The following is a 24799-nucleotide window of genomic DNA, read 5'->3' as shown; positions in this document are numbered from 1 at the left end:
CTATAATTCTACTATATAAACTTGGATCTTAGGTATTTTGAGTGCGTGTGAGTCATAAATTAAGATATACATAGGTGTGAGTACACCGTCTGCATATTATTATAGTTTTCTCCTTATTTGACTCATCGCCAATTTCAATATTACATACTCATTAATCTCGAATAATTTCTATTTATCTTGTGTATTAAGTATTAACCAGTTACCACCTACGTAATTTACAATGAATATAATATAATAATTTATTTTTAGTACCAAATTCATGTTTTACAATATACGCATTATCTTGCAAGATAGGCTAAGGGTCACGAAAAATAAACATATTATAATATTATATTACTTATAGGTATACCAAAATGAAATCTTTTTTAGCTAATCAAAACTCCGTGTCATACGAATAGTAAATACAATAAAATAATTATTAATTAGGTGCGGGCGTTTTTATTCAAATGCAATGGCTCATCCATTGGGCGTTGAGAATGGACAACTTGCTATATTGCTACATTACAATTACACAATGTTAGCATACATTTTTTAGTATTTACAATATGTTTGCGAAACCTACTTCGATTGTCTACCTAATGAACACTCTACAGAATTTAAAAGGTCTCCTTCCGGTGTGGAAAACGATCGTTAAACTATAAAATGTCATTAGAAATAAAACTATATTGCAGAATGAACACAGATAAAACGATTATAATTTATCACTTATAATGTAAATTATATACGCACATAATTGTTTGTCTAAAATATTAACGTAGGTACCGAATTTTTTTTCCACTGACAAATTATTTATATTCGTTCATAATTTTAGATTTTTAATATTTATAATGGTAATGTAGTTAATATCTATTCTCAATTGGTGGAAACGGGTATTACCTAACCTAACCTAACGGGTAAAAACTGATAAACTATTAGTGGCAACCGGTACCAGCCACCAGGTACCATCCATTATTTAGTAGTAATATAAATTATAAGATGAAGAATTACGGAGTATAGAATTAAATGAAAAGAGGATAGGATATTTGTATAAGCCAGTTGAAGAGAAGTGAGTAGAAAAGTTATATGTGCAATGAAAACGTAGGATGATTGTGTGGGTACTAAAGGAATGCGTGGAGATTTTTGTTTTTGGAATAGGGAGGTCAAATGTTAGACGTGTACTCTGTTTGCATTGTTCCTTCTCTTATTTAGTAAAAACTTGTAAGTCAGATTAGGAATCCTTTGAAGTTGACAGCATGCAGCCATGTGAGTTTCTAACACATTGGGATAATTAGTTAATTGATAGAATTTTTTAAAGAATTTAATTTTAAATTTCACAACATTCGATTGTCAATTGTGATTTTGTCAACATCTCACCTCATGAGTTATGGTTAAAATAATAATATGAAGGAAGCTAGATCAAAAAGTATTTTTGTAAAATACACATTGTTATCACTATTAAGTGATATTTTAACATGGTAGGTAATTAGTAATTACTATGTCTAATGAAAGTTGCGACAAATAGGCATAATATAAGCACGTATTATAGCTGAATAATAGCTCTATTCCATATTTTTAATTTAATAAAAATAATAAAATCGAATAGATATTTAAAAATAAATTATAATTCCATTATTTTATATTTTTAAAAATTTTTTCACCAGAAAAATCAAAATACTTATAAATATCTTTTTACTTACATTTTAACTGTAATATGTAGATATACTTATATCCATAAATCATAAATGCAATAAACGGATAAATTATGTATCTAAATTCTAATGCAATGTATCGTCAATCTCAATATCGACAACCATGATATAGATTGTATGTTATTATCTGCTAGCTATTTAAAACACCTTTATCCAAGTATGTGTACATAATTTGATTTATTACTAATTAATTCGTTAATTTAAATATTAAAGGAGAATATTAAGAAGAATATTTGGGCCAAAAATAAATAACATGACACAACAATATGAGAAAAGAAATAATATAGAAATACAACAATTATATAAAAGCCAGACATAGTAGCAGTATTAAAAAATAGGAGAATGGCATGGGCCGGTCATGTATGGAGGTCAAATGGTCTTATGAAACAGGTTTTAAAATGGAAACCCCAGGGAAAAAGACCACTTGGCAGGCCGAAACAAAGGTGGATTGACAAAGTGGAGAAGAATTTAGCAGAGATTGGATATGAGATGGAGAAACAATAACACAGGACAGAGACAGATGGAAACAAGTTTGTGTTGCGGTAATTGGCCTCAATGGCCTTTAAAAACCGAAGAAGAAGAAGAAGAAGAAGAATTTAAATATTTAAATTTATTGTCAATAGATATGCAATGTGTTATCACAATTCTGTCGATATTGGTTTTTTTAGTTTCTAACAATATCATATCATTCATATTTTTCAAAAATATTCTTAAATCAAAATTATGTAATTTTATATTTCATGTGGCGATAATTAATGTTTATAATTATATTATGTATTAGTTCCTAGAGTTCCTACGAAATTTGAAACTCAATTAATTTATTTTATTATGACTGATATATATATATGAGGTGATTTTTTTATCATAAAACACTCATTATTTCAAAAAGTATTCATGTTTTTGAAAACATTTTTTTACATAGTTTCAAGATGTTGAAAAGACTACGTTTTTATTAAAAAATTATATTTTTAAATATTGTTTATCCTTATATTTTTTTTTAAGTTTTTTACTTTTTTGAATGACAACATAGAGTTTTAATTTCATATTCCAAAGCAGAATAATTGTTTGAGTATTTTGATACATAAAAATCGAATTTAGGACGAGTAGTTTATGAGTTATACTTCTTTAAAGTTTAGACAAGCGGAGTAGTGGACAAACATTTTGCTGGGTAACTCCGTACCACTCCACTCCGCTTGTCTAAACTTTAAATACGTATTACTCATAAAGTCATAAACTACTCGCCCTAAATTCGATTTTTATGTATCAAAATACTCAGACAATTATTCTGCTTTGGAATATGAAAACACTATGTTGTCATTCAAAGTAAAAAACTTAAAAAAATATAAGGATAAAAAATATTTAAAAATATAATTTTTTAATAAAAACGTAGTCTTTTTAACAACTTGAAACTATGTAAAAAAATGTTTTCAAAAACATGAATAGGTACTTTTTGAAATAATGACCCCGTATATATATATATAATACATATTTTGTATTTATTTTTTTGACAAAATTTATCAAATTATAAAATTTAAAGGTAAGAATATTATTCAGGACATCTCATAGGTTTTAATAATATTATAATTTTAAAGCGAGTTACGTGTATTTTAAAATTGTAATATTTTGCATAACTATAACACTAAGTTGGAAGCTTATTCTAGTGTTAATCATTTCTCAAATTGAAACATTAATAACTAATCATTTTGTATATATAAATAAATAAATAAATTTAAATAATCAATAATAAATAAATGTTTACTTTAGTTTAAGAATTTCATTTATTGTATTTAAGATGTAATTTAATTATTTTTAAATTTTATTTTTATAGAGTTGAGCAAATAGACGGTGGATTTTTCGAACGTTATGGCTCTGGATTCAAGGATAATTTTGAAGAGGACACCATAATTGCTGAAAAAGATAAATTCGCTACTCTAAATGAAAGAGAAATTTCGAGAGTTGACAATGATATTGCCGAGAGGACTCAACTATCCTACAAACAGTTATTATCGTCATTGTTAGAATTAAATGCAAGTATTTTTTTCTTGTATTTACCTAGAGAAAATTAACCCAGCTAACTTAATTTTATGGCTTTGTCGCATGTTCAAAAAGTCTCGTCCACCTAAAAAAAGTATACTAGGTATTTAGGGTGTGAAAATAAAAGAACCAAAATTCATACGCTAAAACTATTCACTCTTTGTTAGAATAATTATCCACCTCCTATGAACTCATTTTATATCAATAGCGCAAAGTATTCGTTATTTAGATCCCTATTTAGATATTATACTGTTTACAAACGTCTTCCTGAGTCTTCGATAAGATCTACGGAATAAACTCTTATCCTAATGATCGCTTTCGTTTCCTTCAAATTCCGCAATCTGTTAACTTTTAATTAAATCAACTTGACTACACGGAGTCAGTTCCACATTGGGTGCTCAGTAAACGTTTCAAACAGCAATAATATTAAACTTGTTTTATATAAAATTATAAGTATTTTGAGTTATAACCAAAGCACCTTGTTATGTATTAAATCACTCCATAGTTCACATTTAATAACCTTGGCGTCTATAACTTGTCCATGACGTTGCTAAAACGTATAAAAATTTAAAAACAATTTAACATAAATCTCCAAAATCACATAAATCTACTAATTAAATGACTTGCATCGACTAATATACCCGGTAATTCCCAAAACAGGTTGAAGAGATGATGGTGTTATGACTTGTGACCTGCTAATTGTTAGTATCTATATACTATATAGTGTATTATAGTATTTATTGAATAATAATATAGTTGTATAAATATAACTATTCTAATAGGTAATTTATCTTAATTATTACTCAATAATTTTTAATTAATGCATTATATAAGTATATAACTTACTCATGTCGAAGTCCCTTCCACTTTTTTCCAAACATACTTTTGCTTACTAATGTTTATATTATATTAATACGTTAGTCATATATTTTGATAGTCAATAATAAATTGCATTTAGCTTTACAGTATTAATTTTAAAAATAGGGTTTTTTAAACTTATTTTTTAAGAATTTGTCACAATATAATAACTACAAATATCGAGTGTAAAATGTACATATTATTTTTGTTCATTATATTGCAATAAATTGTGAAAATAAAAATGTAAGTTTAAAAAACCTATTTTTAAAATTAATATGAATGCTAAATGAAATTTATTATTGACTTAACATAATATTTAAAAAATCTTATTAGTACATTTATATTAGTACATTGTACATTAAAATAATTAGTTAATATTTTTCTTTATCTAACCAATTTTAAATCTACAGAATTTTGATTGATTAAACAAATTTAAAATAATAAGAAAAGAAAATACCTATATTATAAATTTAAAAATATATATTACACGAAAATAAAGTAAAATCAAATAGAGGAACGAAAAACCTTACCTATATATGTATTACGTACCTAGTTTATAAAAATTTAAATACAAATTATATAATTTATTATGAAATATTATAATAATAATTTACAGTGATTCTTTTAATAATTAACAACAAATATTTTTTTTATACAATTTAAGTCATAAGCTCATTATAAAATAAAGTTAAATGTATTACTATTTCTTACTGTTATCTATTTTTAAGTGTTTTACTTGTATAATGAAAAAATTATACATACATATTTTTAATTTCACTTACCAAAGTAGAATATATTTTTTGATGCAGAAAATCTAATTTTAAACGAGTTTTTTAGTTAATTTTCTATAATTTTAGAAGTAGATATAGGTATTTAAAGTTTAAACGAGCGGAGTAGATCAATATTTTATTTAGTACCTACTAATTACTATTATGACTAACTTATAATGAGTGTCAAACTTCTCCACTCATTAAAAATTGAAATACTTATAATTATTATTTATAACTAACTGTTAGTTCAAAATTCGATTTTTATGTACTGGAATATTGTAAATTATTGAATATCATAATTTTCAACAACAAAAAATCCTACATAGGACAGAAAATCAAAAATCTATATTGTCTTTCAAAAAAGTAAAGTAAATGATAATAATAAAAAAAAATTGTTTTGTTATAACTTCAAATTATTTATAAATAGTATTATCAAAAATTGTTGTTCTTTTCGAAAAAATCAGTATTTATTGTTAATAGAATCACCCTATATAGTGACATACTGCAGACATGGTTTTTAATTATGTACTACATATTACATAGTATATAGATAATATACACAATAAATAATACATAAATTATTAAAGTTTAGTTCTTTGTTAATTCTATATATATACATTAAAAAATATATATTTATCTTATAAAAATTATGATCTCTATGATTTGACAATGATAATTTAAAATTTATTTTAATCATTTTAGTAAGTTTTTTTGTTGTTATACAATGTTTAATGTTAGATTGTATTTTATTTAAAAGTCGTTTTCAATACAAAACATAATAATTACACGTTATATCTACTCACCTTCCGGTTTGAAATTCTCTAGTTATTTCCTACTAGCTACTACCTAGGTATGTAATTAATGTTAATAATGTGGTATTGTGAATAATTAACAGAATGCTTGGGAACTGTATATAATGGTGTATTTTAAATTGAAAATAAATAAAAATTATGTTTATTAATTTATTTAAGTAAAAAATTAGTTTGTATAAATAATTTACCATTTCTTTAACCTACTTAACTAGTATATTTTTTTATAAAATTGCACAGTAAATAATCATGTGACATAGGTTCACTTATAGGTATGTCTTTTGTAAATCATCAACATAATATATTTTATAATTTAAGTAGCCAGTAAGCATTCTATAAATGATAATTTATTATACACAAAGAGTAGAATTAAATATTTTAAATAATAAATACGGAGCTATTTATTTGGCTCCCAATCACAGGTAATCTATATTTTTACGTATTGAATTGGCTCCTAAAATATAGGCATTGAGTTGACTCCTTCGACATTTATTTTATAAATCCATTGGTTATCAAAATATTTCGAAAATAAATTCAAATATACATAATCTGAATTTGACTGTCTATAAATTGTATTTTTCTTGAATATTTTTTTTTATGTGGTCTTTCTACATTGGAGCTTCTTATAATAATTTCAATATCGCTTGAATATCATACAATACATCTATGCAATTATAAATATTTGGGCGCGTAGAACAAAATTGAGAATTAAATTTCGAGTGAAAAGATTCACACGAATTAGGTGTACAGCAGACACTACTGCTTTTTTCTGTCCAAATTAGAGGTGTCATTTTCATGGAAATAAAGAATTATTTTCAATATAATTTTCAACTATATCTATTAAACAATTAAAAGCAGTTATCCGGCACTGTGTCGCTAAAAATATTATTATTTCAGTTTTTATATTTTAAGAACCACTTTTTGAAAATTATAATAGAAACCAATTCAATGTTCGATGAGGTACTTTACCTAATATCGGGCGCCAATTCAATGGTCGCCGATAAATATAATAAATATTTGACTACAAGTACTTGATAATTTTATTAATGTTACATAAATACATCATATATTATTATTTATTATAAAATATGTAAAAACAAAAAATTAAATTTTAAAGATAAAACATTTTAGACTTTATAGAGATTAATTAATTTAACAAATAGGAAAATACAAATTACGAAATCTAATGGTAAACATATGTGGTGTTTTCGGCATACAAATCACTCATCCGAGTTAAATACGACATCACTGATTGGTTTTTGATTAGACACATGTGATTTTAGTGTATAAGGTACTGAGAATGCCATGTAAAATAAAAATAACAATGTTCTATATCGTTATTGTATAGGTTCCATATGTAAACAAAATTACACTATTTAAAACACCATTGTGTCAAACTAAATGTATGAAAATATATGTACGAATAAATATAAAAATAAACGTTTTCTCAGAAATTGTAAACGACTTATATCTGTTAGCTACGTAAAAATATATAATATACGTATATTGTATATACTATATAGATGGAAGAAATATAATAAACAAAAATAACTATAAAATTTACATTAGTTATTATATAAAAAAAAAATATGTAACTCTTATTATTTCCGAATTAGGTTGACAATAACCTAGAACAAAGAGAATTTATAAATAGTTTAATCATTAAAATAGTTTATTTTATTTTTTTATCTTAAATAAATAAACATAATTATAAAATTATAAATTAAGCAAATTAAAAATAATTAAAAATACATAGACTAGCCAGACTAGGTACTACAAATGTGAAATTAAAGGATATTGGTTATAATATGAAGGTATTTATTATTTAATATTTATTTACTGAACAGTGTACAAATATTAACAAAATAATATACATATATTATACTTATTAAAAATATACATTTTAAAACTATCTATTGATAATTTACAGCGATAATTGGTAAAATACCTACAGATTGTATAGTATAAATGTTATACTATTTAGTTTTAACTTTTAATGTTTACAATATAGATAAACAGTTATTATTAAAAAATAGATGGGTCATTTAAAATATATTTTTTATTCATACAACACACAATCACTGAAATAGTGGATTTCTATTTTAATAAAAATATCTATGTAATAATGACATAACACATAAAATAAAATTTGAGAAATAATGATTAATTAAGCTGCATTCTTATTTAAACATTATTCAATAGTGAAATATGTATCTGTTTAACACTATTATTTAATTGCGTTAATGAACTGTCTTAATAAATATTATCTGATTTTAAAATTAAATTAGATACTATATAATTTATAGTTTTATATTAATATAACAATAAACAATCATAAATGGATTATGTATACATTTGTATATTGTATATACTTCGTTATTTTGACGTTTATCGAGATCAAAAAATCTCAACATAAAATATACGGGGGCGGAGTTTGGTTTAGGTCACTGTTTGGCACTATAGCAGATTACCACAGAAATAGCACATTTGGCTTGGGCAGCACACGCGTACGATTTATCTTTAGAAGTGCTATTTCATCTGAGTATTCAACACAGTTTTTTCACTCTCGAATAACTCATTCATTCTCCGAAATTTTGTATAAAATGAAGTCTAATTTTAAAGCAAAACATTTTAACTTTAGGGGTGTTAAAAAAGAAGAGATGCAAAGAAGAAATGAGAATCAAATACAGTTTATGACTGTTTGTCTAATTGATATTTGATAATAAATTTATACTACGAAGACGTCAAAAGTTTAATGGTATGAATGTATTTTTCTATTACAGATTAACGAATTATACGAAGAAGTATTGCATGAAATACTACATTGCATTGGGGTGGAAAAAAGTTGTTTAAACCAAGAAAATATAATCGAATTTGCTCGAAAAGCGTTTAAAATTGAGCAAGATACTCATGAAGCCATATATAAAGCAGTTATAGAAAAAGAAGTAAGCGTTTATCGATTTTATACTTATTAATAATTGTTATGTATTTAAAATATTATTTAAATTAAGTAATAAGTAGCTAGATAATAACTAAATTATTACTATTTAATATCTGTTCAAAAGGCTCCAAGCATAATGTTAAACATTGAAATCATTGAAGGGAAAGATATAAAACCAAAAGATGCAAATGGTTTCAGCGATCCGTTTTGTACCTTATTTTTGTCTTCTACCCAACAACATAGATATAACACGTCGGTAAAAAGTCAAACTCTGCGGCCAGTCTGGGAGGAACACTTTTCACTGTAGGAATTTCCAAAAACTTTTATTACATATAATATTATTACCTACTTATTAGACATAAGAAATCAAAACTAGATATTTAATTTAGGCCAGTCGAGACTCCTGATGATGATATTCTATGCGTGGAAGTTTGGGACTTTGATCCGGCGGAAACAGTAAAAGAAAAAGTTACAAAGGTTGGTGACATTAAAGGATTTAAAGGAATGAGAAGATTTATGAAAGAAATCGCGGTAACTGCTACGAACGGTAAACACGACAATGAAATTATCGGCGTTACGCTAATACCACTTAAGGTAATTATTACATATTTATTTTTTCACTTTTTCTTAACGACTGATGTTTAAACATATTTTTCGTTGCTATTATATACAGACAATACCTTCTCGAGGTCAAATAGCTTGGTACAGTTTGGAGAAAAAAGGCAAGGGCAAGCCGCAGGGGAATTTGTTATTAAAATTGTCGTTTGGCAGTGAAAAAAATAAACAAGTTGCCGCTCAAGAACATAGACATCTACTACGAGTATTGTTAGCTCACCAAATGAATGCACAAAAGGTGAATGTTTATTTAAGATAAATAAAACTAAAACTAAATATAATATTCACTATTTACTTTAGCCTGAAATGAATTCGTGGAAGGGTGATTTTTTACCAGAGTCTAGCTTAATTATTCAACAACATGTTGCACAAAGTAATATCGGTGCTGTTGATGAGTGTTTAAGCCAATGGATAGAATATATTAATGCTCATGTGCTGAGTCCTGTGGTAAATTTTAAAGTATTTTCGGACATACTAGATATTTTAGTTAAGCCCATAACTACTGGACATTTATCCAACGAAGAGGTAGATAAATATTACTGGCATTTTAATGTTTTGAATTTTTAATAAATGTGTACCTATATTATATTATTTAGTTAAAAATGTTCTGGCAATCGTCTAAAAAAATATTACCATTTTGCTTCAATGCTATTCGAACGATACGTAAAAAATCTGCAGAAGACGAACAGTTATTGAATCAAATAGAATACGTTTTAAAGTAAATTTAATAATATTATTTTAACGAAACAATGTTGTTTAATGAAATTTTGGAATTTTTAGTATATTACGAAATCTTACATTTTTGGAGTTACCAAATGACTTAGATCTCTTTCCATCGGATATTTATGGTTGGCTGTTACCATGCGAACACACCAGAGACATAAAGAGTACATTGCACGATGCTGTCGTCCACGGAGCTGTGGATTGGTTAGGATTTATTTTGATATCGAATTATTGGTTATTTTTTTATTGGGTTTTATGTATTTATACAGGCATGTTCACATATTAGAAAACAACAAACCCGACGACTTTACGGATGAAGGACAGATGAAACTTCAACTTAAAATAATTCAACTTCTTAAACTAGATTTGCAGAGGGCCGTAGAGTTTCACGACAAGTTATTTATCAAGTAAGATTAATCATGCATTTATAAAGTATTAAAAATATATTTTATATCAATATAATTTATTAATTTAAAGGAAAATGCAATTTCCGTATGCCAGTACACTATTTTCAATATACGAAAGTAAAATATCTGAAATGTGTGAACCATTTATCACTCGCATTTGTATGAATATGAAGCCAATTAATTTCGAAGAAAATGGACGATTTCAAGTTGACAACGATCCGCTTGCAATGGGAACGTCTCTTTTTGAACTTTATATGGGGATTCAGAAATTTGTCGAGTAATTTTTTACTGTTCTTTGCGTGATACATAAAAATAATAAAAATAACATGATTTTTTTTAAATTATTTTTAGTTTAGGAAAAAATAATTGTAACATAGACTTTGAAACGAATAGTCATCTAGTCAAGTATCACTTATGGTTCCAACAAGGTGTTGCTAGATGGTTGGATATTGCCGCGTACAAAGCCATGCAACGCATCGAAAGAGCTGTAGAGTTGGACAAATTAGTCAAAGTGGACACATCAGTGGAATATAGTTCATCGGCAGTGGACACATTGGCAATATTCTACCAAATAAAAGTGTTTTGGCAACAACTAGCATGGCCTGATGCCGAAGGTTCTTATTCATTCGTGGCAAAGATAATTGATGACATTTGCAGGTGTTCTGTATACTTTTCGGACAAAACGGCTTATAAAGTTAACAATACTGTGATTGAAAACAAAAGATTCGAAGTCACCAAAGAAGTAATAAATTAATTTAAAATTATAAGAGCGAATAAGAAAAAAAAATTGATTTTTTTTACTTATATAGCATTGACTTAATGGACAACGGTGGGCTTTAAGAGAACGCTACTACATTCGTATGTGGTGTATTCGTCTATACTCTATAACGTACAATGTACATAATCATAAATTTACATCCAGCAAAATTAATTTTATGCTGTTAGTTTTAATACTAATTAATTTGTCTCAAATGCAAAACGGTATACCTAAATAAAATACAATATAAGTCAATTGATCAATTAACAAACTTAAAAGCAAGAATATTATTTAGGGTATTACTCATGCTTTTATTAACATTTTAATTTTTGTAACTATGTAAAATATTAAAATTTCAAAATAAAATTATCAATAAAAACCTACGCAATGCCCTATATAATATTCTTATCTTTAAGTTTTATAATAAGTCGATCGTCTTTAACATTAAAGCGAACAGCATAAAATAATTTCTACTGAACGTAAATTTGCTGTTTTACGTTAGTAAGACGGAGACATACGAATATGACGTTTTCTTTATTTCTTAACTAGTTTTAAAAAGTTAATTTCGTTTTTAACTATTTAACTTAACTAAAAAGTTTATTTTTTAATGAATCTTATAACTTATTAGTTAAAGAATCCGAGAATCCGTAATAATTTAGTTTTTTTTAATAAAATAGAAATGATAGGTTTATCTATTCCAATTACTATAAATAATTTAGTTTAGACTAAATCAGTTATTATTATTTTTTTTTTATCCCACTTAATACAAACATGTTAAGTTCAAGTAAATAAATAAATATTCCTTGATTTGATAATTTTGCCGAGACAAATTTGTAACCGCCTAAATTATTAGAGCTACTAAACAATAAGTAAGAATTGATATTAGGATGTATTTTTAATAAAATGTTGTCATAATTTAAAAAAATGTTATGTTCAACTCAATTAAGTGGCAATTTTTCTCTATATTTACTTCCACATCTGAGCATTGTATGATGGCCTAACTTTTGCACGGGCTTTTTCCTCTACAGTTTACTTTAAATTAATAATAAATATTATTTTTCTTATGCATTCTATAATTTATAGTGGTGTCTAGCAGTTAACAATATAGATTATGTAAAACAATCCATCCGACCATTTGTAAATGACTTGGGCATAACACAATTGATGGACAGCTTAGCAAACTATAAGAGTGAAATTTCAGCAGATCATTGTAAAAAAACACTGGATTTAGTCGTTGATAATGCAATTGATACAGTAAACAACAAGATCATAGATCTTTTACAGACTGTTGTGAACAAAGTATGTTTAAACTGAACATTTTAGAAAAAGATAATTAACATTTTTAACACTACTCTTGTTTGGTTATGGTTTTTTTTTTTTTTAGATGTCCCCCGAAATAAGTAAATTTTTGATGGAAGGTGCAGAAGTTATTAATACAAACAATACTCATTTGGACAATTTAATGTTATATTTGGATGAAAATCTATGTACTTTAAGTAAAGAACTTAATGAAGAAAATTTTCAACGTATACTTGACATTATAGTTGATCAAATAGCAACAATAATGTATAATCTTATACAAAATAATTTAGAAGTAAGAAATGATTAGAGAAGTATTTAATGATTTAAATGACAATATATATTTTTTTTTGCACATTTTGATAGAAGAAGAAACCACCTACATATTTTAGAAATCTAAGAGACAGTTTTCATATGTTGTTTGGATTTTTGAGAAAAGATAATAATACTGAATATAAGAGTGAAACAATTCAAAAGCTTGAAGCATTATTGCACTTACATACATTGGATACTGTAAACCTTATACATGAATACTATTTAGAAAGACTTCAAAAACAAAAGGAGATGCAAGATGCTAATGAAGGTGTATTAACTGTCAAATTAATATTCATTAACAATGTTCTCAAAGTAGACATACTAAATGCAAATGGAATAAAAGCAATGGACTCTAATGGTATTTAAATATAAGTATTTACTAAACAAATATATATGTATATTGATGTATAAACTAGAATTTTCACAAGACATTCTTTTCAGGTTTCAGTGATCCATTTATTAAAGTACGTTTGCTGCCCAAAGATAAATTTCAACATGCCATTAAACCAACAACAGCAGTACAGAAAAAAACTTTGTACCCTTTATTTGATGAGTGTTTTAAAATGTTAGTATTGTTATAACTTACAAAAAAGTTTGTAATTTAAATAAGTAACTATTATATTATTGATTTGCTTACAGTCCTTTAACTCCTGAACAACGTTCTGAAGAAAATGGTTTAGTTATGTTTATAGTTAAAGATCAAGATTTCATGGGAATGACAAATGAGTTTGTATCTGAAACATTTGTACATTTCAAAGATATTCCATTCACACAGTTGGAAAATGACTTAGGTTGTGTACCTCAAATTAGATTAAAGCTGACGTCTCCTAAATCTTTAGGTAACTATTAATAAATTCATTTATCATATTTTATTACCAAATGGACATAAATATTGTTATTTATAATTTAACATATATATTATATATTTATTATATTGAACCTAGATTCACTCAATAAAATGTAATGGAAACTGTAATAATTGTAAAATATTAGAACAAGTAAACAGTATTAACTACTTAAGTATAACTATTGATAGTAAGCTCAAATGGAGTATTCACATAATTAACTTAACGAATACAGTTAGAACATTTTTTTATATTTTTCATGATGCTAGGTTCATTTTTAATGTTAATATAAAACGCTTACTATTTTTATTCTATTGTTAGTTATGGCATTCGTATCTGGGGACAAGCACATGACTCACAAACTTATCAACTTAAAATCACACTTAATAGATTTAATAAAATTGTTGTTATTGAAACCTACTATTACAATAACTGTTTATTTGGAGCTTAATATTCTATGTATTTATAAATTATATTTTAGACATATACTATTAAGTTATTACAAGTTTAAGCATAATCTAGCCAGGGTGAATCACTCATATCATATCCGTAACAAAGAAAATATTAACATTTGTTTATTTAAACACTAGATTTCTCGAATATTGATTTGTTATAACAACGTTAAAAATTATAAATGAAAATTATTATTATATTCTTTGTTTAAATTATCTAAAAGATTTACTAATATTATAATTATTTTTTATTTTATCTTACTATTCATAATGTTTTGAACTCAACCTTATATATCCTCCTTCCCCCCCAAAAAATAATCTCTATGCTTAAAGGGGAGTTGCAAACATTTATCTTGAATATTTATAATTATAAGTGTAAACTTGAATTATTTGCTAAATAAAATATTATTTATTATTATTATTTTAGATTCAACAATTCTTAAAGCTCTTGATACTAGATCAACAGACAAATTGGCAAAAGAATTTCTTAAGCGAGAAAAAATAAAAATTGCAGCATCAAATTCAACACCAAAAAAGTGACTACACTCCATTACGGGGCGAATTAAGCATAATACGTCCACATTGATGAGAAAACTTAAAAATTCATGTTGATTTGCTGTATTAATACATTAAGATTTAAATTTTATCAAAACAATTATAATGTAAGACTGAACTAGGGATGACATTTTTTTACATTTTTTAAATTTAAATACAGCACATGGCTGTGTTACAATATAAATAAAAGATAATATATAAAATAATTTTTAAGGTTAAGTATAAAATATTTAATATGTTAATATGCAGATGCATTTTAATTAATTAATTTTTAATTTCTATAAATAATTTTATATATTTCTTAATTATCTTTTTGTGTTTGGTATAGACTATAGATATTGTATTAAATTATAACAAATATTTGGGGCAATATTAACTTATTAGATAAGTATACACATTTTATATCAATAAATTGAACAAATACAAATTTTTAATAATAAAATTGCGTTTTATTTAAAGAGAACGTCATATCAGCATGTATTGTCTCTGTCTTACTAATGCATACCATACAAAAATATACTTTAAGTAGTTCCAATTTTGTGCATTAAGCTTTAATTTTAGAATCAAATGATCTATTATCAAACTAAAAAGTAAAAACATTATCTGTGTTCTCTCGTCAATTTTTTATGGTGTTTTAATTTTTAAATGATTTATCAACATTTTTGAATATTAATAGTTTACATACTGATAGTCATACTCACTCAAAAATTGAAATAAGTACTGTAAAAAACCAACAAGGGAACAAAGATAATGTTCATATCTTTAAGTTTGATAGTAGGTTATTTAACTCTAATATATAAGTTTAACACACAAAATTGGAACTGCTGAATTTATATTTCGATATGGTATGTGTTAGTAACTAGCAAGACAGAGACAACACACGAGTGTATAATATTCTATTAATGCAAAATTAAAGACCATTAAATGATAAAACTTAATATATTTGAATATTTTCTCATAAATATAATATAACTAAGGCCTAATGATCAAGGCACATCACTTACTGTGGGATGGAAGAACATATTGATTTATATTAACATAGAAATTTAAAGGTGTTTTAAATGAAATTTAATTCAGACTTTTTGAATCATTCTGCTCCTGTTTATGTAAATAAGACTTACAATATAAAAAAATAAAGTTATGTTATAGGTAGTGCAATAAAATATATCTATAATATCTGTCTAATATATATCTTTAATTGTAGTGAGAGTGAGTAGGTAAGCAAAAGTAATAAAAAAAAAGGTAATAGGTATACAGTACAAAAATATTTAATAAGAGTTCAAAAAATATATACACATAAATTACATTCAAAAAAAATATATTAGAAAAAAAAATAATTTAATTAATTTTTATGGATACATTTATGCAAAATAGTAATTAATAAAATATATATATAATATTAATATTATTATAAGTTATTTATAAATTCTATAAACAAGAAAAATATGAGTAAGCATAAAAAATTGTATTCAGAGAATAGTATATTAAATTAGCTTATGACTGGTATAACTAATATCTAACCTGTAAGTTATAACAAAAACCAAGTTATGAATTTTAAACATTTCAGATTTTATAGCAGTAAGCATTATTCTAGATTTTAACTATTTAAATAGTGTAAGCAATAAAATATTTTATTATTTCATATGTCATCAAATACAAAATATCAGAATACAATATTAAGATACTAAAAGTACACACAAAAAATATAATATATATCTTAAGAATGTAATAAAATCTCAAAATATTTTGTAAATAAACCCTTTATACTTACAATTCATCCTTATGATTATTTTTTTGATAAACAGGAAATGCCCAAAATTCACTAGGTAGACCATTTGAATCTCTTTCTCGTTTAACAAAAGCACTGAATGAAGATATACAATTGCCAATAAAATAATCTGCCTTGCCTAGTATTGCAAGATCTACATGTGGATTATCTTTATCGTATTTTACAGTCTTCAAATTAAAACTTGATAATGCATGTGATAGTTCAGGGATTAGATGATTATTATCAGAGGCTACAAAAACTGTACTTATGTCTTTGTCATATTTACGAATAAGTCTTTTCAGTTGTTTCACGACTGTTTCAAATGTTGGATAACATAATTCTTCTGTAGCTTTTCCATATTCATTTCTATAGCCTAAACATTGTGGAGCTGAGAACAATAAAGAGTTCTTAGAGATATGTTCACAAGCCCTGACCCAATCAATACCATTGCGCAAATGAATACCAATAAATTTTCCAGGTTTGATTCTATTATTTATAAATGAGTTTACCAAGTTATCAATTCCATCATTCCATTTTAAGTACTTATGAATCTCTACATTTTCTTTTTGTATTGGAAAACTTGCCGGAGCACCAACAAATGCCAATACTGGCCATTCAGATGATGGATACTTCTCGTGCCATTTAGATATCATATCATGATGGTATACATCATAGTTTAAAGGGGCATAAAATTCAGAAGATGAAAAATCAATACCATAAGTATCCCAAAATGATTCAAAAGGGTTCCCTGATTTGGCATTACATCCTTCTAATTCACCTCTTTGCATATAACAAAATGATGTTCGACTTGCTGGTGGCCACGTATCATTTGAATATTTGGTCATAAAGTCATTCATTAATTGAACTCTATGATATTCTAAAAGTGGATCTATTTTGAAGTATGTATCAAATGAAATTTGTACAGACTTCTGCTGGCCGTACCGGTATTCAATCCAATGAGGTAATAAGAGTGTGCGATTTAAAGCTTTAGCAAAACCAATGGCACCCAGGAAGTGGTCGGCTTGGTTTCCAAAACGACCCATGCATGGGCAGTAGGCTATGTAACCAGAAGGATCTTGGGTGAATGCAAAATTTAAAAAATACATACCAAATAATAGAAACAATAGACAAGTACCCATGTTTGATTGAAATTATGAGCAAATAGAATTAAAATAGATAACTAGATTAAATAAATATTATACTACATTAAATTAAAATTAAAAAAAAATACAAGTATGCATTTTCTAAGCTTACATTGGAAATGTACATTTCATAAATGTTATTCTTTAATAAGTATTTAAGTAAAAATTATGTATTATACAAATAATCAACTGTAATAATAAATAATTGTATTGTAATTTAATAAGTAATAAATATTAATAATAAAAATTAAAAACTATAAATTATAAATATATTAATTTATTAATAACTACTTGTCACCTACCTAAATTTATAAATGTATTTACTATTTACCCGTTACAGAGACCTCGGTAAGGACATTTTGAAAACAAATTTAAGTTTTTGATAACAGTAAAACACAGAGATAGCATTCAAACAGTGACAAGAACAGAACAAAGACTGTAAAATGATTTTGGTGTATTATGCTGGCCACACTGTATAGTTCAATGGCATGGTGATGGCTGACGGGTGAAGAAGGTACTATTTAACATGATAAAATTGTAAAAAACTTGCTTCGTTGAGTTTGTCGACTGCCGACTGGTTAGTGGTAAAAAAAATAATAATAATATGCCAACTATTTGCCGAGTATTTGGCAATTAAAGTAATGACTAATGAAGTCAAAAACTGCCAAATTAATTACACACGTTAATATCTATTTATTTTAAATTGATACATTTTTCTAGTTAAAAACTTTTGTGTAATCGCGTAGTGTAAAAATGTCTTCAAAAGCTGAAAAAGATAAACAGAAACAAATACAAGATAGATGTCTATCGTTGCTGAACCAAATGTTAAAAGATGACGATAACAAGTACTGTGTAGATTGCGATTCCAAAGGTAAATAGGCATAAAATGTTACATCCATTACTAAATGTTCTGTAATTTATGTATATTTTATATTTTATAAAAAAGACTTGCCCATAAATATACACAAAATAAAATAAATAAATTAATATTACTGTTTACAAAATAATTACTAATTTAGGACCTAGATGGGCTTCTTGGAATTTAGGAATATTCCTGTGTATAAGATGTGCAGGTATTCATCGAAATCTTGGGGTACACATCAGCAAAGTAAAGTCTGTGAATTTGGATTCTTGGACTCCTGAACAAGTGGTGGTATGTACATGTTATTTATTTTAAGTGAATCAATTATATTGTTTTTACAAACAGTAAATTCTATGATTACAGAATTTGCAGCAAATGGGAAATAGTCGAGCTAGAGCTGTGTACGAAGCAAACCTACCAGATAATTTTAGACGCCCACAAACTGATTCTGCATTAGAGGCATTCATTCGTTCAAAGTATGAACATAAAAAGTACATTGCCAAAGAATGGGTGCAACCACCATTACCTAAAGTAAAAATGTCAATAATTTCATTAATATTATTATTTTTTAGCTACATTTAACTATTGAAATATATTTAATCAGTAGTTCCCCATTAAAATCATTTAATTTTATATCTTTATAATTCGATTAATCCAGAATATGCTTATCAGAACAATTTTATATTTGACCGTGTAATAATTTTCCACTTACATTTAATATTAAAATATTAATTATTTTTAAATAATAAGGTTGGAGGTACTTATTCAAATAAAATCAACAAAAACTAAGAATTTAGTTATTTATTTCAGCCAAAAATTAAATACATTTATATATTAACAATAAGTAAATTATTACATTAAGAATACATTAATAATAGCTGATACGTATACCAACTGAGCTAAGCTCGTATCTGGTATACGGAGTTTTTATAGATTATAATTCTTATAATAGTAAGATTATTAAATAGGATACTTATACAATTAAAGATACGACTTAATTAATTAATATTGTACAGTAGTTAAAAATTTCATGGAAATATTTAAGGAACAAATTTAACATATACACATTGGGATAAGATATAATTATACATATTTACTTTTTTAAATTTAATTTATACACATTTATAATTGTTTCAATAATTATTATTATTATTTTTATATATTACATTTGTGACTGATACATAGTATTTTAAACAAATTCATTGATATTCAACACAATGTTCTTAATAATTATGATTATTGTTCAAGAAATTGTTATCATCTAATGATTATAATACCATTGAATACCTGTGTATTTACAATCATAAATCATAGTTATTTCCAATTAGTATGTAAATCATAAAAAAAATACGATCTTATACAAACAAAAATATTCTGTAAATACCTTTATCTTAGCAATAATTATTTAATAGAATTAAAATTTATTTTTTGGCTTTAATCATTATATTATTTTTTAGGTCAATTGGGATAAAGATTTAGAAGAAGAAGCTGAAAAACAGAAGAAGAAAAAGCGAGAGCCAAAACCTGGATCAATTATGCGAAGTGTGCCTTCAATTGTGCCAAATCCATTACCTAAACCTATTTCTTTAAGTCCAAAGTTATCATCAAACAAGAAACCTATTTCAACTGATTCAAATCATTCCACTGATCTTCTTGGTTTGGGTAAATAATTAAATTTAATCTAAAATTATTCAAAACTGTTTAAATAAATAAATTATTAATATTACTATACAGATACTCCTACAAAAGATTCAAACCCTACATTGATAGATACGTCCTTCACATCTTCCAGCTCAGATTCAACAGATCCATTCAGTAGTTTTTTAAGTGCATCTATTTCTTCTACTACTACTTCTTCTCCCCAAATTCAACAAACTATTGACCCAATGTTAGGCCGTTCCACTGAAGAGGAAAACTTTTTCAATCAACCAACGACAGCTACAAAAAATAAACTTACTACCGATTCTATTTTGGCATTATATGGAAAAACATCATCCCCAAATAACATGGCCACAAGCCAGTATACAAGTATATATATTTTAAATATAATATTATATTGATATAAGAAATATTTTTATTTGTGTATTAGGTCAAAATAACGGTTTTGTTCCTCCTCAACCGCAACAGCCATTTTTCAACGCTTTCAATAATAATGGATTCCAAACTATGCAACAAATGCAATCCATCAATAATCTTGTACGATTAAATATAAATAATTTACTGTATTTTAATTATGGCTAAAAATCAAACTTTTTGTTTATTAATCTAGGGAAATTCTATCAATTCGCTATCTAATAGCTCTATTGACTTTAACAATCATCAGTCATCAACAAATTCTAATTTTACATCAAATCCATTTTATAATATGGCTGCAAAAAATGCACCAACTCAATTTATTGATCAAGTAAGTGATGTATTGAATTCTTAAGATTTAAACTGTTCAAGGTAAATAAGTTTTTATTTAGTTTTCTTTTTTCAAAGCCCATTGTTTCTCAGTAATGTGTATATTGTATACCTATAACTGTTTTATTTTCTTAAAGTTTAGATTTTTTGAAATAAGAAATGTATAGTTTTACTTTACTTTGTGTACAATAAATAACAACAAAATACAATAAAATTAGTATTGACATTTTATTAAGAGGATGTCATACTCGCATGTGTTGTTTCCGTCTTACTAACATATATCATAGTAAATTAGCATTCAGCAAAACCCATTTTATGTTTTTAACTTAAGAGGACACTATACCCGCATGTGTTGTCTCTGTCTTATACACTCGTAACATAGTTAAAAACTGTTTGGCGCAGGACAATTGTACTCCCTCGATATTTATATCAAAATTACCAAAATTTTAAATCGCATTGAGAAGGACTGTAGTATTTTAATTTTTTTGATAACACGAATGCAATTAAAGTTATCGGTTTGAGAACTTTAGGTTTTTTTCATTTAATTATTAAAAATTATTGGTTACCACTATCAAAAAAATTAAAACGCTACAACACAGGTAAAGTTCTTCTCAATGTGATTTAAAATTTTTGTAATTTTGATATAAATATCGAGGGAGTAAAATTGTCCCGCACAAAACAGTTTTTAACTATGTTATGCGTATATAAAACAGAGACAACACATGCGGGTATAGCGTCCTCTTAAATACTGGATTCAATTTATCTATTATTAAGCTTAAGGAAGAATATTATCTAGGGCATCACGTAGGCTTTTATTGATATTTTTATTTTAAAATGAGTTTGGGCATTTTAAAGTTTTAGTATTTAACATAGCTATAATTCACTTTATAATGAAAACACCAATAAATACCTATGTGATGCCCTAAATAATATTCTTATCTTTAAGATTGGTAATAAGTTAATTGACTCCAATATTAAAGCTAACAATCTAAAATGGGTTTTACTGAACGCAATATTGTTAAGCTATACGTTATTAAAAAGGAGACAACACATGCAGGTATGACTCCTTTTTTAAAATAATAAACATTTAAAATTATAGATTTAAATTTAAATTTTACAACTAAAATAAATGTATTTCTTTTCATCTTAAAATATAAAATAATTAATCTATAGTATACATTCCACACATATTTAGTAAATTATTATGTTTCATTTCAATACTTGATACACAGATAACATTATTACTGTCATATAAATAATACTATTTAAAGTATTTTTTTTTTAATTTTAAGGAACTAGGGTCTAGAAATGAATTTATTTACGCGTCTTTATTGGAATATCCAAAAATAGATAAATATCACAACAAATTTGATAAATTGGACTTAATCGTATTTTATTTTCCTTTACTTTTGAGCAAATATTCATGAAATTGTACTTAAATATGTTGTAATTTTAAATTACATGTAGGTTGTTAGTTATTAATGTATATTATTAATATATGATATTAACCTAACCTATATAATATATATTTTATTATTATTGATCATAAAAAAAACTTGATAACTAGATAAAAAAAAAATTATACAAGGTAATTCAATTCAGTGTCTATACTCAATGAAAATACTTTATTTTTATAATTTTATTTCATACCAAAACAATATTTTTTATCATTATCATTTTTTAAGTCTTTAATTTTTTTTATTGATATTTATACTTTTGATTTCATATTTCAAAGCAAAGTAGTTTTAAAGAATTTTAATGTATAAAAATTTAATTTGAAATGAGTTAATTAGTTATAACTTTATAAAGTTAAGATAAACAAAGTAGTGATCCAGGGGAACCTCGCAAAATGCTGGACCAAGACTTAGTTGATCTAAACTGTAAATAATTATAAGTTATAACTAATAAATTACTTATTCAAAATTTAATTTTTATAGAATGAAATACTCCATATACTATTCTGCTTTTGGATTTGAAGTTATAAATGTATGATGTCATTTAGTAAAAACTTTAAAAATGATAACAAAAATAAAAAAAAACTAAATTTTTTCAGATATTTTGTTTTGAAATAATATTAAATTATGAAAAAAAATATTTTCAAATAAGTTAAAAGTTTGAAATAATGAGTGTAGAACTTAAATGGTAGGTATATATTAAAAATTGTTACATTTAATACATACCAATAAATTAGTTATTCATTAGGTTTAGGTCTGGAGTTGATTCAAAGGTATATCAAGGTTTTTAAATGTTTTGAGGTTTAGTTAGTCTGTTTGCTATTGGTAGCATTTGATCAACATGTGTTTAATGGTAAGACTAAAACCACATAATTATTCTCATAATGGGTTCTTTTTAGTCATTAAGAAGTTGGTCTTTTCATAGACATAATTTTCTTTTAAGACTTCGCAAAAATTATCTTTTAAAATTGTTTTTTGCTTAACAATTAATATTTAATACCTAATAGACACAAACAATTTTCAAATTTGTGTAAATTTTCTTTTGGTTATACATTAATAGTTAATAGTTTTTATGCGTGTGGAAGTTGTGTAATTTACCTCCTTATGAATTAAAGATATATTAAATTGTTGTAATAATAACTATTTGTGTAACCTATAATGAAATTATAATAAATTATTTAAACCAATTTATTCTGCAAAGTAGTAGAACCATAACTATTTATTTTGCATTGATGCATACTTATTAGTTATTACTTTTTAGTTACCATACTATAATAACCATGCTTATTAATTTGTAGTGAATACCTACACAATTTTAATTTGTAAATACACTTTTAGGAGAACCCTGTAGTGAAAAATAATCAGTTTTCAGTATTTGATTCTTCAAATGATGTAGTTCATGTAAGTAAATTTACTTTTAAATAATATTTTTATTGTCTTTATTATTTAATTATTTTTTTTAACAAAATTTCATATTTTCTAGTTGCCGCAACAAATGACAATGCTGAGTTTGGGGCATGCAAAAACAGCTCCATCAACTGTTAATGGTTTTACAGACCTTTCTAATGGATTTACGGACCTCTCTAACGGCTTTACAGATCTTACCAAACCATCACAGACTGGCCAAACACTTTCACCTAATTTATGGCAGTAGTTACAATTAGTTGATTGTTCACAATCATTTTGTTACACTAACGTTTTAAATTTAATACAAGTTGAATTAAAATACTTTTTTATTTGAAAAATGTATTTATAATTGTAACTTGTAAATTATGAGACGATACATTTACATTTTATGCGTATTTATAACGCCCTGCTTTACCTATATACACATGGAACCGTCCAATAAATCGGTATGTTAATAAATATATTAAAGTAAACCATATTTAAATGTCTTAAAATATCTACTGATCTATTTGAAATGAAAAACGTACGTTTCCTCTTTAATTATAATTTATTGGTTTACATATAATAATTAAATTGTATTTCAATGAATCGCACTATAATTGTACTCTTATGAAATACTCATAAAATTATTACACTATTATGGTTCATGAAGCTCTTTAATATGCTGTGTAATAATAACAAAGGTATGCAAAATA

General features: G+C 25.5%; 3 protein-coding genes across 5 annotated transcripts in view; 2 read left to right on the top strand and 1 right to left on the bottom strand.

Moving 5' to 3' along the window:
• Positions 1-15510, top strand: part of LOC132918290 (protein unc-13 homolog 4B) — a 37818-nt gene extending 22308 nt beyond the window's left edge. For 2 of the 3 annotated variants that reach the window (XM_060979454.1, XM_060979455.1), the window contains exons 2-18: positions 3517-3715; positions 8943-9104; positions 9225-9403; positions 9490-9694; positions 9774-9953; positions 10016-10240; positions 10312-10433; positions 10496-10642; positions 10708-10845; positions 10916-11122; positions 11197-11587; positions 12686-12901; positions 12987-13196; positions 13268-13574; positions 13658-13781; positions 13856-14055; positions 14941-15510. In XM_060979454.1, the coding sequence (XP_060835437.1) occupies positions 3517-3715; positions 8943-9104; positions 9225-9403; positions 9490-9694; positions 9774-9953; positions 10016-10240; positions 10312-10433; positions 10496-10642; positions 10708-10845; positions 10916-11122; positions 11197-11587; positions 12686-12901; positions 12987-13196; positions 13268-13574; positions 13658-13781; positions 13856-14055; positions 14941-15053 (3325 nt within the window). In that variant the 3' untranslated portion in view covers positions 15054-15510. Of the gene's footprint in view, positions 1-3516; positions 3716-8677; positions 8859-8942; positions 9105-9224; positions 9404-9489; positions 9695-9773; positions 9954-10015; positions 10241-10311; positions 10434-10495; positions 10643-10707; positions 10846-10915; positions 11123-11196; positions 11588-12685; positions 12902-12986; positions 13197-13267; positions 13575-13657; positions 13782-13855; positions 14056-14940 lie in introns of those variants that run through there. The other variant, XM_060979456.1, reaches the window with a different exon arrangement.
• Positions 15511-16507: 997 nt separating this feature from the next.
• LOC132918292 (GDP-fucose protein O-fucosyltransferase 1) lies at positions 16508-18325 on the bottom strand. The gene has a single exon (XM_060979458.1). The coding sequence runs from the start codon at positions 17973-17975 to the stop codon at positions 16836-16838; it is 1140 nt and encodes a 379-aa protein (XP_060835441.1). The 5' UTR covers positions 17976-18325; the 3' UTR covers positions 16508-16835.
• A 196-nt stretch (positions 18326-18521) lies between these two features.
• Positions 18522-24582, top strand: LOC132918291 (stromal membrane-associated protein 1). The gene is made up of 9 exons (XM_060979457.1): positions 18522-18849; positions 18998-19131; positions 19204-19371; positions 20298-20502; positions 20575-20868; positions 20930-21036; positions 21110-21244; positions 24036-24098; positions 24181-24582. The coding sequence occupies exons 1-9, from the start codon at positions 18732-18734 to the stop codon at positions 24349-24351; spliced, it is 1395 nt and encodes a 464-aa protein (XP_060835440.1). The 5' UTR covers positions 18522-18731; the 3' UTR covers positions 24352-24582.
• The last annotated feature ends 217 nt before the right edge of the window (positions 24583-24799 follow it).

This window comes from Rhopalosiphum padi, chromosome 1 (genome assembly GCF_020882245.1).
Source record: "Rhopalosiphum padi isolate XX-2018 chromosome 1, ASM2088224v1, whole genome shotgun sequence".
Taxonomy (NCBI): Eukaryota; Metazoa; Arthropoda; class Insecta; order Hemiptera; family Aphididae; genus Rhopalosiphum; species Rhopalosiphum padi.
Note: the sequence above shows the minus strand (reverse complement) of the source record. Positions and strands in the feature narration are given on the sequence as shown.